Below are 18,184 nucleotides of genomic sequence, written 5' to 3' on the forward strand. Positions count from 1 at the left end.
ATTCAGGCCAGAATTTACAGCTCCAAACCACCCTGCCATGTCATCAAAGAATCCCTCTTCTGTCTACCACTGGCATTATGCTGATAATTCTTTATCTCTTGCACTATGGTTTTATTTAATATTTCAACCAGCAGGTTGAACTCCCCACATCTTTTAGCATATTGAGTTACTACACTAGAATATCTACTCTAACTAATGTTTGAAGCCAGTTAATCCCAGTATACAGGGGTTTCACCCTCCCCACCGGCACCAACCTGCCTGGAGGAGAGGGTGACAAAGGGGGACACTGGGCGGTTGGAAAGCGCAACTTCATGCCCCCTATATATCCGTAGGTTTCCCACGTATAATCACAGACAGTCATCACCCTTGCGCTTGTAATATTTACACATTCCCACCCACTGGTGTTCCCGAAATTGCAGCCCCATCGCCCACAATTAAGTTATATACAGACTGTATCGGCTGATCCGTTAGTATGCTCCAGTTCTCCCCATACCAATTGGTGCATCCGACCCCATAGCAGCCATCGCGGGACCGGTTGCATATAGCGTGGTATGTGACATTGTCTGCCTCTCCCTTACATTTGGGGCATTGCTCGTCTCGGGCTGCCTTCATAGTGATGTTACCCCGTAGCAGGCACACAGGCTGCCATGCTTCTTCTATGTCACACTCAAGAGGTAGTGGCCTTTGTTGCCACCCATCGCTGTCACTCTCCCTAAGGACCCACGCACAGTTGCTCCATGGAACTCCAACGAGCCCCTTCCTAGGGCACGGCTGTTCCCAGATCCAGGCATGCTGGAATGGATCAGGTTCTGGAATGATATGATACCTGCAACACATATCATGTTAGTTATCACCTTCCTCTCCACCTGTAAGAGAAGGCGTTAGTCTCAGGGTATTGCGTTTCAGCAAACTCAAAGTTTGATGTGTCTACTCGGATGTAATGTTTAGTTTGTGACCAGTGAACCCATTTTACCTCGTGAGGGAGTTTCACTGCCACACTGGTATGTGTTGCCATCAGCACGACGTAGGGGCCATGCCATTGCGCTTGCATACCACCAGCTTTAGGTCATTATCATTATTTCGTCCCCTGGCTCTGGTCTGGGGGTGTCATTTCCCTTTTGTTGATTTTGCACATCGGTGATTGCTGGTTTTGCGCTTGCGCATATAATGTTTTCAAATGTTTGGACATGCCAATAATGTAATCCTGTAATTTGGAGTTTGCCAGTAGCAAGTTTGAGTCCTGCCCAGTCTAAATGTCAGTGGGGAGTCTCATACGTCTCCCAGTCATTAACTCATATGGTGTCAGTCCTGTTGCTCGAGAGGGGGTTGCTCTAATGCGTAACAACACTACGGCGAAATGCGCTGCCCACTCAGAACCCTTTCAGTCATCATTTTACCTAGTGCTTGCTTAATTGTTCGGTTCAATTCTTTCCACCATCCCTGATGACTGCGGGTGGTAAGGGATGTGGAACCTCTGTTTTACTCCCATCAGTTTACACACCTCCTTCATGATCTTTCCTATAAAATGTGTACCCTGGTCGGAGTCAAATTCCAATGGGGTTCCCCACAACGGAATCAACTTCTCCACCAACAATCGTGCTACGACCGTGGCTGCAGTGGTTTTACACGGGTATGCCTCTACCCATTTGCTGAACTTGTCAATAATCACCAAGCAGTACTTATACCCTCTAGAGGGCGGTAATGGCCCTATAAAGACAATCTGCACTTTCTGCCATGGCTCCATAGCCGGGATATCATGGCCCATTCTAGTCTTAATTGGTTTTCTCATGTTGTGCTGTGCACATATTAAGCACTGCTGGCTGTGCTTAGCCACATCCCTGCCCACCCCTTTCCACCACCAGTCCTTCTGTACCAGGGCCAAAGTTGCATCTTGCCCCGGATGGCTCAGGGAGTGGGCAGCGGTCATTATTGGTCGTCTTAGACCCTCAGGGGCCACTATGGCTCCCTTGTGCTGCCATATACCGTCTCCTTCTAGGACACATTTTTGTTTTATCAAACAATCCACACCTTTCTGGGTATTAAACACGGCTTGAGCTGCTCTCACATCAATATCTGGTATAACCTCATTCACGGCCACCTTCCTAATGCTGCTCACGGGGAGTAATGCAGCTGCTTTTGCTAATCTGTCCTCCTCCTGCATTATCTATGGACAGCTGGTCTGTTCCTCCTGTATGTGCCTTCACCTTTGCTACTGCTAAGGGATACTTACGACCGACTGCCAGTTCCCAAATAGCCTTAATCAATTGTACATGCTTTACATTCTCTCCAGTAGAGGTTAAAAATCCTCTGCGGGCCCAGGACCCCATGTAATCATGCACTATTCCAAAAGCATACCGACTATCCGTATATACAGTCAGTGGTTGCTCTGTCTCCCTGTGAATGTGTGGGTTGCAGTGCATAGTGAAAGGGTGATGCAGGTGCTCCAGACAAGGATAAACACAAAGTTCACGGTTCAAGTTCTTTATTTTCCTTGACCAGAGTTTAAATAATAAAGCTGGCTCTACCCAGCAATGGGTATTGCCAGAGGCAGATTAAGATTTATTGGGTCCCTGCGCACAAATAACATTTAGGCCCCCAACACCCCCCAGAAAACACGAATATATCAAAACACATGAATACATAGACTTAATGTTTACACTGCATTAATAATAAAGCAATTGCATAGTAATACACTATGCCTAAATTAACTGCTCAAATATATGCCTTCAGAAACTGATTTAGATTAATGGGATCGCGGAAAAAACAAACAAACATGAAAACGAAATGACGTTAGAGTTTTAGCAACCTTGTAGACTCCTATTTACTGAGAATTATTATATATTATATTATTTTTGACTTCAGGTTCTCCCGATTCATCGGCAAACTGTTTTCGTTTTCGTGTACGAGTCAGATCACATTGATATTTTTGTGAAACACTCTTGCATGTGTTTTTAGCAGCATTTTCAAAATTTTGGAATGGATCTCGTAGGGAAGCCACAAATGATTCAAGTGATTGCATTAACTGAACTGTCTTCAGGTCGATGTCACTTTTCTGTAATTGCAAGCTGGTCATTTTAAACCGCTGAAGAACAGTGTCCCAAAATTGTGCCACAAAGGCTGTTTTGCTCTTGAGGGAAGCAGCTTCCAGTTGTGTGTCATGTGATTGGTTCGTATCTTTTGACTGGTTTTCCAGGGCTTGCCGAATTGTGCCATAGTTCTGACAGAGCTATTGTAGAATCTGCGCGGCTGCTCCATCATGTGTTTGAGAGACTTGAGTGCCAATGAGCTTCCATCATTATGCAAAACCTGTTTCCAGTGATATGTAGACGCTGAGCAGAAGGCATACAGCGACTGCACAAACCAGAAAAAATGTATTGCATTTGGACAGCTCTTATTAATACTGTTAACTCCCACTAAATTTAAAGAATGGGCAGCACAAGGAACGTAGTGAATCAGTGGGTTTAGTCGATTTAGATGGGCCTGCAGACCGTAGTATCTTCTTGACATATTGCTGGCATTGTCATAGGATTGTCCACGGCAATTAGATATGTCCAAATCCAAGTTGTTTATCATTGCAAGTACACATTCAGCAAGGCTTGCTCCTCTGTTGGCTCAAATCCAATAAATCGCTCTACAATTTGCCCCTCTGAATTGACAAATTTGAATATGAAAGTCAGCTGATCAACATGCGATAAATCTGGTGTTGAATCCACAATAACTGAAAAATATTTGGCTTGTTGAATTTCTACAGCTCTTGTTTTTTTATTTTCTGCCCCATGAATTCTTCATAAGTAGTTGATGACAGATAAAAAGTATTGCCTTTTACCCTTCTGTCCAAATTTTGCTATGTGATCTGCCAAAAAGGGATCAAACTGAGCAATTAGCTCCAAAATCCCCAAATAGTTGCCATTATGTGGTGAACCTAGCAGCTCATCGTGGCCACGGAAAGCCAGTCCACGCTCACTTAAGAACTTAATAACTGCTACAACACGCTTAAGGACATCTCTCCAGTACTGACACTCTGCCTGAAACTGCCGAGATAAAGCTGCATCAACTGTACCTGTTGTCTTTGCATGCAAGCATACAATTTCAGTGTTCCAAGCTTTTCTCGTGTTCAGAAATGCCTTCAGGGTGTTTCCAATCACTGAATCCTTTGATAGAGGTGTGTGTTTTGGATGAAAGAAGTTTGCAGGCAAAGCAATAAACATTTCCAGAGGATGGTGAGTAAATAAGCCAGTCCCGCGTAACAGATTCACCATTGTGCAGCCGACAAGAGAACACATCTTCAGACAGTATACGCGTCCTTTAAGGTTTTTATTTTAACAAGCAGCTGAACCCTTAGCAATCCAAAAACTCTTGAAACTTTCCTTAATGTAATCCCACAATGCAGGATCGCTGCTAAATTTGTCTGCTTGTATTGCGTTTACCTCATCATCATCATCACCAGCATCACTCGGTCCCGACTCCGACTCTGGCTCCAGCTCGCATGCTTCCCGCAGGTCTCGATCTGTAGCTTCCTATAGTTGAAGCAGGCCAGGGCCTATATTTCCAGCAGCCGTGTCTGCCGAACTCGAAACCGCGTCCTCTTCGTCTGTTGTTTCTTGTTTCTCTCTCTCTCTCTCTCCTTGAAGAATTGGTCAATTGTTGGTATATTGTGTAATAAAGCAACTCCTTTAACCTCCTTTGCTTGCTTCAGCTTTCTCTAGCGCTCCCGCTTAAGTATCGCCTATCCATGATAACGTGTATTTTACTAAGTCAGTGAATTCTAATGGAAACTGTGCATCTATGACGAGTCACGCAACGTCATTTGCATATTGGAACGCAAGTCACAGCCGCAAATGCAGGCTTGATCTGACTGTCAGTGGAAGTTACACTTACCCGTTCTGTTTTGCTTGAATATGGAGTCCATGGATCTGGTATAGAAAATTTTCACCGCAAAGAGATTTTTCCCGGGGGCCCCTGGGCCTGTGCGTTAATCTGCCCCTGGGTATTGCCAGCGCCAAAACAAGGGGTTGCAGTCCCGAAATAATAATTACAAAACCACAGACACAACACAAACACAGACACGTCTCCGGATAGTGCATGCTCTTAGTGCAGGTGCGGTGCTGGAAACAGTGATGCTAGTTAAGTGCAGGTGCGGTGAAGTCCGGGGGAATCACTGGCCCCAGGCTGCAGCTCCCAGATCCATGCTGAATCAGTCTGATGAAGACAAAACACACACATTTGCAAATAAAACAAAACACTTAACTCAGGTTCCTAACAGTCCTCGTTTCCTCCCATCAACCACAACAAAGGAACCGATTACGACGTCACGTCCCCCTGAAGTACCCTCAGCCCCGTCCCCTCCAATAGCTAGTTCAGTCACGTCTCCTCCAATTCATGAATGAAACTTTGCTTACCGTACTAAGGCGGTGACTCCTGGTACCGTGACGCCATCCCTTTCCTGAATGGCCGGCTTCCGACTGCCCCTGGAATGAACTGCCCAACCATTCAGTACGGGGTACGCAATTCCTGCTGTACAGTGCTCTCACAGGTCAAGAGGGAGATTGTTTGTTGATTCAGGTAAATGTCAAACCACATGTTAGTTGTAATGTTTTATTAACTTTTTGTGGGGAACCTCGCTGACAGTGTGACTAGACATAAATAATTAGAAATGTGTAATAAATAAATGAAATATGTATCAAATTTATGTGTTATTTGTTCACGGTCCCTTTTATCTAATATTAGGTTTTGGTTGAAGATCTGATAACATTCAGTGTCAAAAATATGCAAAAATGCAGTAAATCAGACAGGGGGCAAATACTTTTTCACGGCACTGTATATGTACTTCTTATTTTACACGTTTCTTTTGCGTTATGAAAAAACGATGCATCGATAGTAAAAAATCACCATTGTCCCAGCCCTACAACACAGTGTACGAAAACTTTGGTAGGATCTACAGTCTCTGAACTAATCTTCGAGGGGAGCTTGTTTTTCAAACATATTTAATACAATCCGCTAGTAGTAAGGAAATTTTAAATTACAGAATTGAATTATTATTCTCTGTATATCTAGCTATAGTAATATGGAAAAAAAAAAAACTACCTGTACCATGTGCAGTATCAATGCTTGTGATGCAATTTAAAACTCACTTGGTCACTTCTCCATGTTTCCTAGGTTTTCTATCTTGGACTTCTCATCCCAGTCCCAGGAAGGATTGGTATCCCAGCCCTAGAGCCACTGCAGAATGGAGGAAGCAAAAGCCTTCCTGAAAGAAGGTTGCATTTCCATGTTTTCTTGCATACAGGTTAATCTTGTGTTGAAGTCCACCTGCCTTGGAACAGATTAATTCAACTTCATATCTAAAGTGAATGTAGAATGAGATCATATTCATTCCCCTGTTGTGTGTTCCCATAGCAGTTTTATGGGAAAAAAGTCAGGATTTTCTGGCATTGAACCAATACGATTTTAACCAACAACATACCTGCATATGTATTTGTCACTTTAACATTATTATGCTGTATACAATTGTAAAATAACTAGAAGTGGACATTCATTAGCTGAAACTATTGTTGGTATTAGAATTTAGGTGGTGGCCTACTTGAGTTCCGGTTAGCGATTGATTTGACCTAAAGAAGGTTAACCCTTAGCGGTCCATTTATTCAGCGCGTCAGGTCCAATTTATTTTCACACGCACAGTTTATTTTAGACGCGCTGTTTACATTTTTTTTCAGAGTAAAACAGGTTTAAAAGGCACTGCATATCAACAGGACACTCAGTACTGCATCTCCAGCCCCGCCCCACCCCTTGTTCGCTGTATTTTTTACATACCTCTACATAGTAGTGCATACCGATAAATCATCTCCTGATTTTATCACCAAACTCCTCAATAATGTGATCCAAGTCATTATTTTATTACTATAACGTCTAAAAAAAAAAAAAAAAAAGCTCTGCAAATGTCTGATATTCTTTGAGCTCTGGATGCAGAAGCAGCTATCTTGTTTGTTTATGTCCATGTTATCTATGTGGTGTCGGGGCTATGTGTATTCATGAGATACGGTCCTTGTTGTGTGTTTTTTTTTTTTTTTGGCTTCTACTATACACTCTTTCTATACCACACATAATTGGAGTCTAGTTCATGTTTACATATTTATGAATAATATTTGGCTCATAATTAATTGCACTAATGAATGCTATATCTTGGGAACAGTTTGCAAGGACAAATCCAAGTAGATCACAAGTTTTCACAACAGTTATTAAGGGCCAGCTTTGTTATGTCTGATTTATATTGTATAGGGGCAATATATTTTGTCTTGTAATGTATTCTCAAATCTAGAAATTAATTCAAGCAGTGTTAGGGAAGGGACTAGTTGGTAATGTCTTTACCTAAAGTGTATCTGTGCTCTCCCCAGATGTGCTATCTCACTTGGAGATGCTGGAGGCACGGTCTCGCAGTTTGGCTCTCCAACAGCAGGAGGGGCTGCTGCAACAGGAAAGGCTGGCTGAGCTGAGAGAGACAGTGGAGGTGCTGCAAGTGAGCCGAGACCAGCTCAGAGCCAAGATTGCCACTGGCAGGGTAAGGGGACCCCATCAACATTGCATATTATTTTTAACTTGTATTTGTATCACACATATCACACAGTTATTAATGATGTGACTGTAGTTTGTAACAGTTGGGTAAGATAATTTGGGACTTTCATGTAGAAGTTAGTGTCAGAAAGTTGTTTAGATGCTTCTTCTATATATAGATCCTTTTTCCAAACTACTACAGCTCCTCCTTTGTCAGCAGGTTTTATTTTGATGTCATTACGTTTCTGTATATTCTGTAAGGCGTGATATTCATCTGTTGTCAAGTTTAAACGATTAGTGTGTTGTTGAAAATTAATTTGACTTATTTCTTGTTCACATTTATCAATGAAAAAATCTAAGGCTTGAAAAGCTCCGGAGGCTGGTGTCCAAGTAGAGTGCTTTTGTTTGTATATATGGAAAATATATAAGGAATCAGAAGCTGTGTTGGAGGATTGTGAAGCACCTAATTCATTTGTATCTGTGTCTGCATGAAAATGGGCATGTAAACGCATGCGGCGAAAGAAATGCTGTGTGTCATTGGTGACTGCAAATGTGTCAGTGGATTTCTTTATAGGTACAAATGTGAGACCTTTGGATAAAACAGAGTGTTCAGCAGTAGTAAGTGTCAAATGTTCTGGGATTGTAACAACAGTTTTATGTGGTCTTTGCTGTATTATATTTTGATAATTAATGGTAGTCTTTGATGTATTATAGTCTTCCTTGAGCTAAATCCATTTTTTTGCTTTATTTATTTTCATGAAATCATAGATATCTGCATTTAAATTGTAAATAAGGCAACAAGCTTGGTAGTATAACACTATGTAACACCATTTTTGTTCCTGGGTAGTAAGTGTTATTTCCTAATTGCTTATGCCTCAAAACTATAGAAAATGTCTATTATTCCCCACAAACTTTGCTTTTGTGACCAGGACAGTGATATTTTGAAATTTACCTATTTCCAATGAGAAAACGGGCGAATTTGTGTCTTTTCGTTCACATAAAGTCCGAAAAAAACAACATATGAATCCAAATTAACATGTATTTATACTAAAGTAATACAAAAATGACTACAAAAGATTTAGAAGTGAGTAGTTTTTCGAGATTTACGATTATACTGTAAATCACTTTCACGAATCAGCCCCCAAATGTAGTCTCCCATCATGTTCTCGTTATACTGTCCTTCATTGACAGCTCATCCAGGAGCCTCAAAGCCGTGCAAGTACCCGTCTCTTCCCCTGGCTCACTCGGTGCACCTCAAAGAGGATTACAACAGCATCAAGACCTTGCTGGACGCCTTGAAGTATGATGAGTACGGCTGGAACCCCCGGAAGGTGCTGATGCCACCACTGCACATCAAATTGGGCCTTATGAAACAATTTGTCAGAGCTCTAGATAAGGAGTCGGCAGCCTTCAAGTACCTTCAAGACTTCTTCCCTAAGCTGTCTGAGGCAATGGTCAAAGCCGGTGTCTTCGTCGGACCACAGATAAAGAAGATCCTGGGGTGCAATGAATTCCCCAAGAAGCTCACTAGTAAGGAGAAAGCGGCTTGGAACAGCTTCGTTGCAGTGGTTCGGGGCTTCCTGGGCAATCACAAGGCCGAAAACTATGTGGAGCTGGTTGAGACTCTGGTGAAGAACTACGGCACAATGGGCTGTAGGCTGTCCCTCAAAGTCCATATCCTTGCTGCTCATCTTGATAAATTCAAGGAGAACATGGGAGCGTACTCGGAGGAGCAAGGCGAGCGCTTCCACCAGGATATACTGGACTTTGAACGCCGCTACCAAGGACAGTATAACAAGAACATGATGGGAGACTACATTTGGGGGCTGATTCGTGAAAGTGATTTACAGTATAATCGTAAATCTCGAAAAACTACTCACTTCTAAATCTTTTGTAGTCATTTTTGTATTACTTTAGTATAAATACATGTTAATTTGGATTCATATGTTGTTTTTTTCTGACTTTATGTGAACGAAAAGACACAAATTCGCCCGTTTTCTCATTGGAAATAGGTAAATTTCAAAATATCACTGTCCTGGTCACAAAAGCAAAGTTTGTGGGGAATAATAGACATTTTCTATACTTTTGAGGCATAAGCAATAAGGAAATAACACTTACTACCCAGGAACCAAAAAAAAAAAAAAAAATGTTACACAGTGTTATTATTTAACACATCTTTTAAGCATGTCTTGGAAGTTATCATATCATGGTCAAGTTTTTGTATTTTATATTGATCATTTTTTAAATGACCACACTATAGAAGACATCACAATTTGTGGGATGGTTCAATGCTATGGAACTAATGCTGTCAGGAAACAAAAGGAATGTGAACTTATTTTCAAAGTAGGCACTTTGGAGCCATTTGGAATGAACATTCTATTCTGAGGTCGTCGTCGTCATCATCATCATCATCATCATCATCAACATCAACATTCTGGAATTTTGTTTAAAAGACTAGTTGTTTGTTTTTTATCAACTTCTTAAAGCACAGTTTTTTTGTATTCAGCTGATGAATACAGTCCTGATAATTGATTTGTAATCAATTATTCTACCTTTTAAGTACCTGAAATATCCTTTTCTTTTTTCTTATTGATCATTTTGGTACACAGCAGTTTTCCTTTTTCTTATACTATATATATATATATATATATATATATATATATATATATATATATATATATATATATAAAAACACGGATTAGCCAAAATTGAGTTTACCGTATGGGAAATCCCTGCGCTATTAGTTGAACTCGAAAAAAAGCAATAATTCAAATACAATATAATGCCCTGTGGCAAAGTGGATGGTAAGGGGAACAGGTGTAGCGGTGATGCGATGCAGGAGTGACAGACAGACAACGATAATTCGGTGAACAAGTGTTTATTGTGCTGTTTCCAGGTCTGGCGACCGTCAAATAATAAATCCCCGGCAGTACACAACAATGTGTAAAGCACGGGGAGCGTGAATAATCCCACACAGTCCTGAACAGAAAAACAAATGCACGGTCACCAGTCCTGGGTGAACTCAGTCGTGCAGGTGCTCTGTGCAGTGGTGCTCCGGATAGTGCTTTTGTGGCGACAGCTCCGGAGGTGTGCTTTAACTGTCTAGTAGTGCGACAAAAGACAGACAATTATAGACAGACAGAAATAACACACAACACGTAACACTTATTCCTTCTTTTATATTTCTGAGAGCTCCCCTCTCAGTCCTTCTCTCCTCCTGTTTAACCCAAACGAAGGAAAAGAAAAGCGTTACCCTGGCCCCTATATGTAATCCCGCATGATATCTAGGTAAACGGTTGCAGCTGCCTTATTACTTGCAGCTGCCCCTTGTTTACCTGTCGGATCAATACGGTCTTACAACAGAGTCTCGCTTCCTTCCAGGCTGACCCACTTTCCGGTCCCGGAAACGAACTGTCAGGCCAGCCCTTCCAGATACTTCTCCTCCCGTTCTTTAGCGCCCTCACAGGTCGGGAGGAAGATTTATCACCAGAACTCATTGTATTTCTGTCACATGCCCCAACAAAGGTCAAAATATATACTGTACATAATTAACGTTATTCAGAGGCAAAGAGGGCTGGTTTAAAAAAGTCACTGATCTTGCTCTGAGTCTTTTAGTTGTCATAACTGCTTTTCAGACTGCCAGGCTAAGAGTCTTAAGTCTGCTTTCTGCTCGCTTGTCACTGGTAACTACAATGCAGTACTCTCTGTTGGCTTGCACTATACTTTTAACTGCTATTTGGCATCCTTTGTTTTGTAGTTGTTTTTTTTTTTCACTTTAACATGTTACATAGTGTAACGTCTTGCTGTAAGTCACATGCAGGGACCATGCCCCTCTGCCCCTGCTGCTATGCTGTTTGTACCTGCATTCTGAGTAATATAATGGCCTTTAATACATTTTGAAAACTAACGAATATCCGATCCAATATTTAAACTGAGTGAATATCCGAACATGAAAGTCCTGTGTTTATCCCAGCACTAGTTATATTTATGTAATTCCCAAATATTTGGATTTTAAATTGGAGTGAAAAAAATTCAAATGCATTAGCCATACATTAATTAAAACTAATTGGTGGGGGTGTCGGAATTGATTGTTCGCAAATGCACTTTATCTATATCTATGAAAAGTTAACTGCTTTGATGTCATTTGGCTCTATTATGAATATATTGTGTTATGTTTTAAACAACATTCTACGATAATGTTCATTATGGTAATTGTTTGTTTATTAGTTTTAATCTCCACATTTTTGTAAAATTACACTTTAAAAGATGCAACGTGTTTCAGTAAATTCAAACTCTGCATCCCGCGCAGAGGGAGAACACAAACGTGAAAAAGTAATTTAGTGGGGTTGGCATTGTAGGGGAGATGAAGGAAGGTTAAATTATTTCATTTTTGGAAGACCTAGGGATGACACTGACCTTTTGCTTTATTTATTTAAATGAAAGGACTTTCTTGCTTTGTGTCCTATGAAAAATGAAGAAATCTTTGGGTACATTGAGAAGTGTCTTACATGGAACTGCCCGTGATTGGCAGGAGATAGCCAGAACATTCCAGTTGGGAAGAGTTTGAGACATGCTTTATGGCTGCTTTCTTGTCTGAAGATTACGAAGATGAATTAGAAGAAAGAATCCGAACAAGGGTGCAACATGAAATTCTTTTACTTATCAAGCTCTTTGTAAGAGATGGAAACCAACTATTTCTGAAAGTGTAGTAGTCAAATTGCTTTTGAAAAACATGAATCCCTATCTCACTAATCCGTTGCGTGGACAGATGAGAACAGTGGAATAGTTAGTCAGATCAGGTCACCAGCTTGAAAAAGATCAAGAACATCAACAAGCATTTGAACAAAAGATACTAGGTAAAATCCAAAACAATGTCGGAAAAGCTCCAATAAATGAAAAAAAAGCTTCAATGGACTGCAGAATGACAACAAGCCTTTCAAACACTGAAGGACCAACTAACATCTTCTCCCATACTGGGACAACCGAACCCTCTGTTTCCGTTTGTGGTGTATTCTTCTGGATTGGGGGCCATATTGGCACAATGGTCTCCATCTTTAGCATCTGAAGAAGTTCTAGCTTACGCTAGTCGAACTTTAACTGGATTCAAAAACTATTCCACCACTGAACGCGAGTGCCTAGCTGTGGTTTGGGCTCTTGAATAATGGCGACATTACTTAGAAGGAAAGCCATTTGCTGTTGTGACTGATCATTTTGCATTGTTGTGGGTATTTAACACCACTAAGGCTGACTCTCGACTTATTTGCTTTCACTATAAAATACCAAAAGGGTAAATTTTAATTTGTGCTCCAGATGCTTTGCCAAGAGCTGCTTCAATTTTTTCTGACAGTGCTTCTGTAGTATATACTTGTTGGCAGCAGGCCCAAGAAGAAGTTTGTGCCTTTCCCCATCTGGCAATCGCAGAAAGAGGATCCAGAAATACAACAGGTGTGTCACAGTCTTTTAAATATGGAAGAGAAATTGATTCTGAACATGGCTTTGAGACTATTGTAGATAAAGTATACCACAAAGTAGAACATCCAATCCAATGTTCTCATTACAAAAAACTGAGTAACTAAAACTGCCATTTTACATTGGATGGAGGGAAGAGTTTTTTCTTTTTTATTTTTTGTATCCTTTCTTAGTATGCCTAGTGTAAATAATATATTGATAACCCTATGCACAATCTGAAAGTGTGCTACCGGTTTTGTGTCTGCCTTAACACTAGAATCGCCGTGGTTATACTCCTAAGTAAAACCGCCATTGGCACTTAAGACGGTTACATTTTAAACAACATCAATATTAAAATGAAAGACAAACTATCGGATACAACTCAAGTTTTATTCAAGCACATCATATTAAACATCTGCACAGCTGAAAATGCTGTATTTAAATGAACAATTAAACATTAAAAGGGTTTATTTTCTAACTTCCCACATATAAAGAACTACTTCAAAAAATGAAAAACTATAATAAAATACACATTTCAAAAGAAACTAGTGTCTAAACAGGTATATGTACATACAAAACTGTAAAAATGAAATAATGTTAATTTTAAAACAAAAGTATTGTATGTTTTGTCTCTTGTCGGTGTAATAATTGATCTTTTCCCAAAATCATTCTGCTGTGGTCTGGTCTGCCCCATTTTTGTTTTTATGAATTTTATTCTTACAAATAGCAAAGTGTTTTAATACTGTACGTTTAAACAAATGCATATAGTTTACTACAGGACAAATACGTTTTGTATCATTAAGTGGAACGAAACAGTTTGCGTCTATCAAAATAAAGGCACAAATTGTTGACTGATGAGAGCTATCCAGGGATCGTATGCCAGTCTGGAAGTCTGGAAAAAGTATGGAAAAATGCCAAACTGATTTCCAGGGCTTGAAAATGCTTGAAAAACCATGTCTCCGTTATGAAAGTCTTGAAAAAGTCTGGAATTTTACTAGTGTCACGGGAGAATGAAAATAATTACGCAATTATTTTTTATTATTAATAATAATTGATCTTGAAAGCGGGTCAGCAGCTCTAGCGGCAACTGTCTAGGCAATTTACTAGTAGCAACTATATTGCTTGCAACCAAGTCCCACGAGGATTGCCGCGTGTAACACCCCTGACAACATCCTGACAACTCAAGGAATCCTATCCAGTCAGTTCACTGGTATTTGTCAAATGACTCTGTCTGCTCCAGTGAAACGAAGGGTAAAATGGACACTGACAGCCAAAATATATACATTTATGTTGAAGGCTATGATTTTTCAAATAAAGTTACAGACTGGAATTACAAGCTACTGTACTCTGCTCACCAAGATTCACATTTTGTTATCTTGTTACCTTTATTAAATCGTTATTGTTATTTCTCAACCCAGGAAAAAAAACCGAATACGATAGTTCTTAAAAAAGAAAGCACGCTTTCTGTAGCCCCTATGGTGTGTATAAACTTAGCATGTTAACATCACTTTTTCATTTCTTTAATGTGATTAATAAAATGTACCTGTCATAACTGTATGGTGCTTGCTTGTAACTTAGTGTAGATATACTATTTACATCCTTGCTATATGGCCTTCATTATACGATTTAAATACTGATTTAAAAATATATATATATATATATATATATATATATATATATATATATATATATATATATATATATATATATCAAACTGCTGCTGATGTTGGCTCGTACAGCTCTGTGCAGCCGACACGACAAAGCAACATTGATGTTTTTTTTTTTTTTTTTTTTTTTTTTTTTTTTTTAAAGGAACTAAGAGAACCACGATTAAATTAACATTTGCAATTGAAACAAAACAAACTTTTGATGCACTTTTTTTTTGGTGGGGGGGTGTACTATGTTCTTCAACTAATAGGATATAGCCTGAATACTGGCTGCAGCACGCCACAAATAGGTACTGTACTTGCAATTCTACTTTTATTCACAATTTCATTGCTATTATTATTATTATTATTAGTGGTATTAGTGATAAATACTGTAATAATAAAGAAAATTAAAGAATAAAAACAGTACTAATCTTAATAATTTAGCTAATGCCTTTATCCAAGGTGACTTCCTTAACTTTCTCAAGCAGCTTACATTGTTAGTTTTGGATTGTCCTTTTACTATAGCAAACAAAAGGCTCTGGACCCAAACAGGGTTGTTATAGCGAGGGTGTGCTGTATTTAGTATTTGACTTGTATGTTTAATATACAACACTTGCACATTTTAATATATAATGCGTGCACATTTGATATTTCATTTTTCACCTCCCATAGTGTTCAACATTTAACAGATGGTGTAAAGAAGTTTGGTTCAGAATCCAATATCATCCCTTACAAAAAAAGTAATATACTGCAAGTATATTTCTGCCAAAATGTTCTGGTTTTCGTATAGTATTTGTACCATTATAGTATCCTATTTTGGCACAAGTATACTTGCAGTATACAACTTTTTATATTCTCTTTGTAAATAATGCAACGTAGTTCTCAAATATTGGACATTTCTTAGATTGTATCTTACTTCTCTTTTGCATACCTGCATTGTCTCTTGTTAGATATGCACCTCCAGATTCTGACAAATACTTTTAGAAAACCAGGTGCTATAATGCCCTACGGCTGCCTGCCTATGTGGATGACTATCGAAAAACTAGTAGAAACTAACTAAAACACAAGTCTGGGGAAAAACAAATGGAAGTCTGGAAAAAGTATGGAAAGTATGGAATTTTGATGTTGAAAAAGTGTGTGAACCCTGGCTATCAGTTAGGTGTTACAACTGGTGTTTTTTTTTTGTTTTGTTTTTGTGTACAGTTGTATAAGACTGAATGTTAAAGAAGAAAAAATTGGCAACATTGGTGTTTTTTGTAACTGAACTGTATCCCATTAAGACCGCCCACACAGCATTTCACAGGCTGCACAAAATGTCAGTTTATGCTCTATGCTCTGAAGAAGACCTATGGATCAAACTTGTTAGCTATGTTTGCTGTGAAGTTTTAAAGAAATGAAATAAAGATTATTGCTTTTATTGAGAATTGTGGGTATGGACTTGATTTTAACGGGAGTTGCTGTCTTTTCTGGAGGAGATTTTTGTATGCAATTGTCTCGACCAAGCACCCCGTGCTTGAAAGATTTTTCAAACACTTTTGTAGCGCCGACATTCACACTGTTATGTATATGTGTAATATATATATATATATATATATATATATATATATATATATATATATATATATAAAATGTACTGTTCCCATGGTGTTATATTGTAAAAAAGGGTAGTTGCATAATAGAAGAGTGTTAACTTTTAATGGAAGGAAAGGTGGTTTCTTTAAACTGTCTTTTATTATCACAGCACGATAGTGCTGTTATAGTAAGAGTGACAGACAGTTTCCTGTTTAAACACGATTTTGTCTGTTTTCTCGGCCGTTTCAAAACTGATCGGGATGCCTTTTGCAACACTCGGTGTCCGTTTATTGGTATAGATTGAAAATCCGTTCGGTACTTTTTAAAGTTACAGTGGCATAAAAATGAGTTTTTACAAGTTATTCAGACAATTTTTTGCGCTCAAATAACTAAAAAACGGCTGTGAGTTTAAATACCTCCTTTGGTAGGCTGATAACTCGTGCCTTTGTGGAACCAACAAAAGCACATGCGTGGTTAGTTTTTTCATAACTATGAAAATACGTATGCGCACTTCGGTCAAATGTTAGAACATTCGCCCATTGATTCTCTTGTTAACTTATGTCTGAGCCGAGCTAGGAGTGATCCAGAGTGTATAACGATAGGTTGCGGATGCAACCCCGGTTCCCTGAAAGAGAAAAGAACCATCAAGGTATGGGATATTGCGGTCAGGCAGTAGGGATTGGCTGAGCTTTATAGCAAAGCTGCCGATAGGCCTCTGCCCGAGCTGCCGTGTAAGCCCGCCCCCCTGGGAGCCCACTACACGCAGCGCGCAGAGACTCTCTTCCTCTTTTGCTCTTGAGGCCGTGAAGGGTTCCGGAGTGACCTCGTGGCTTGATGGTTATTTTCTCTTTCAGGGAACCGGGGTTGCATCCGCAACCTATCGTTCCCTTTCAAGTCGAAAATAACCATCAAGGTATGGGAACAGTGTACCCAAGCCGTCGCGAGGGAGGATTCTCGGCAGTAGGACAGACTTACGTCATAACGCAATTGCGTAGGCAATACATCTACGCATATGCGGAGCTGCGCCTCAGCATCTATGCTCGCAATGACACCTGTCCTAAGGTAGAATAGTCAACACCGTGTTGTCAACCACTCTATTTGTCCGCAACCTGAGGCATCACAGAGTGTAACACAAATGCTCCAAATGACGGAGCAGAGGATTCCAGTACATTCAACCGGTAGAACCTCGTAAAAGTACGCGGTGTAACCCAACTGGCTGCAGCGCAAATGTCAGACACCGGCACCCCTCTAAAGAGGGCCCAGAATGTTGCCATACCCCTAGTGGAATGTGCCTTCAACTGCCCTGGTGGTGGAAGGCCCATAGAATCATATGCTAACTTAATAGCATCCACTATCCAATGGGAAAGGCGTTGCTTAGACAATGGCTGACCCAAAGTCTTAGAACCATGGCATATGAACAGCTGTTCTGTTTGCCTCACAGTCCTTGTGCGGTCAATATAACACCTCAATGCCCGCACAGGGCAGAGCATGTGTAACCGCTCTTCCTCTGGGGAAGAAAAAGGAGGAGAATGGAACGCCATCAACTCGACTGGTTGGTTCATATGAAACGGGGATATGACCTTGGGTAAAAAGGCCGGATTTGGACGCATGGAGACCTTAGAACCGTCTCCTGCAAAACGAGTACATGATGAATGCACCGAAAGTGCATGTAACTCGCCCACGCGTTTTGCTGATACCACTGATAGCAAAAACGCAGTCTTCATAGACACGAGTTTCATATCCACGCTGTGGAGAGGCTCGAACAGTGCCTTGGTAACGGCTTCTAAAACCACATCAAGGCTCCATGACGGTAAACTGGTCGTCCTTGGAGGCCGCAAGCGTCTTGCGCCTTTCAGGAACTGAGATGCCAGAAAATGGCAACCTGGTGATAACCCGTCAATGCGTACATGGCAAGCCGATATAGCGGCTAAATACACTTTAAGTGTAGAGGGAGATTTCCCCTCATC

At 40.2% G+C, this 18,184-nt stretch overlaps 1 protein-coding gene across 2 annotated transcripts in view; it reads left to right on the forward strand.

Moving 5' to 3' along the window:
• The window catches only part of cenpo (centromere protein O), a 46,252-nt gene that overhangs the window by 5,656 nt on the left and 22,412 nt on the right, over nucleotides 1-18,184 (forward strand). For both annotated transcript variants that reach the window (XM_059025353.1, XM_034019133.3), the window contains exons 3-4: nucleotides 6,157-6,257; nucleotides 7,392-7,555. In XM_059025353.1, coding sequence (XP_058881336.1) covers nucleotides 6,227-6,257; nucleotides 7,392-7,555 — 195 coding nt within the window. In that variant the 5' untranslated portion in view covers nucleotides 6,157-6,226. The remainder of the gene's footprint in view (nucleotides 1-6,156; nucleotides 6,258-7,391; nucleotides 7,556-18,184) is intronic.

The sequence above is a fragment of the Acipenser ruthenus genome, chromosome 6, assembly GCF_902713425.1.
Source record: "Acipenser ruthenus chromosome 6, fAciRut3.2 maternal haplotype, whole genome shotgun sequence".
Lineage (NCBI taxonomy): Eukaryota > Metazoa > Chordata > Actinopteri > Acipenseriformes > Acipenseridae > Acipenser > Acipenser ruthenus.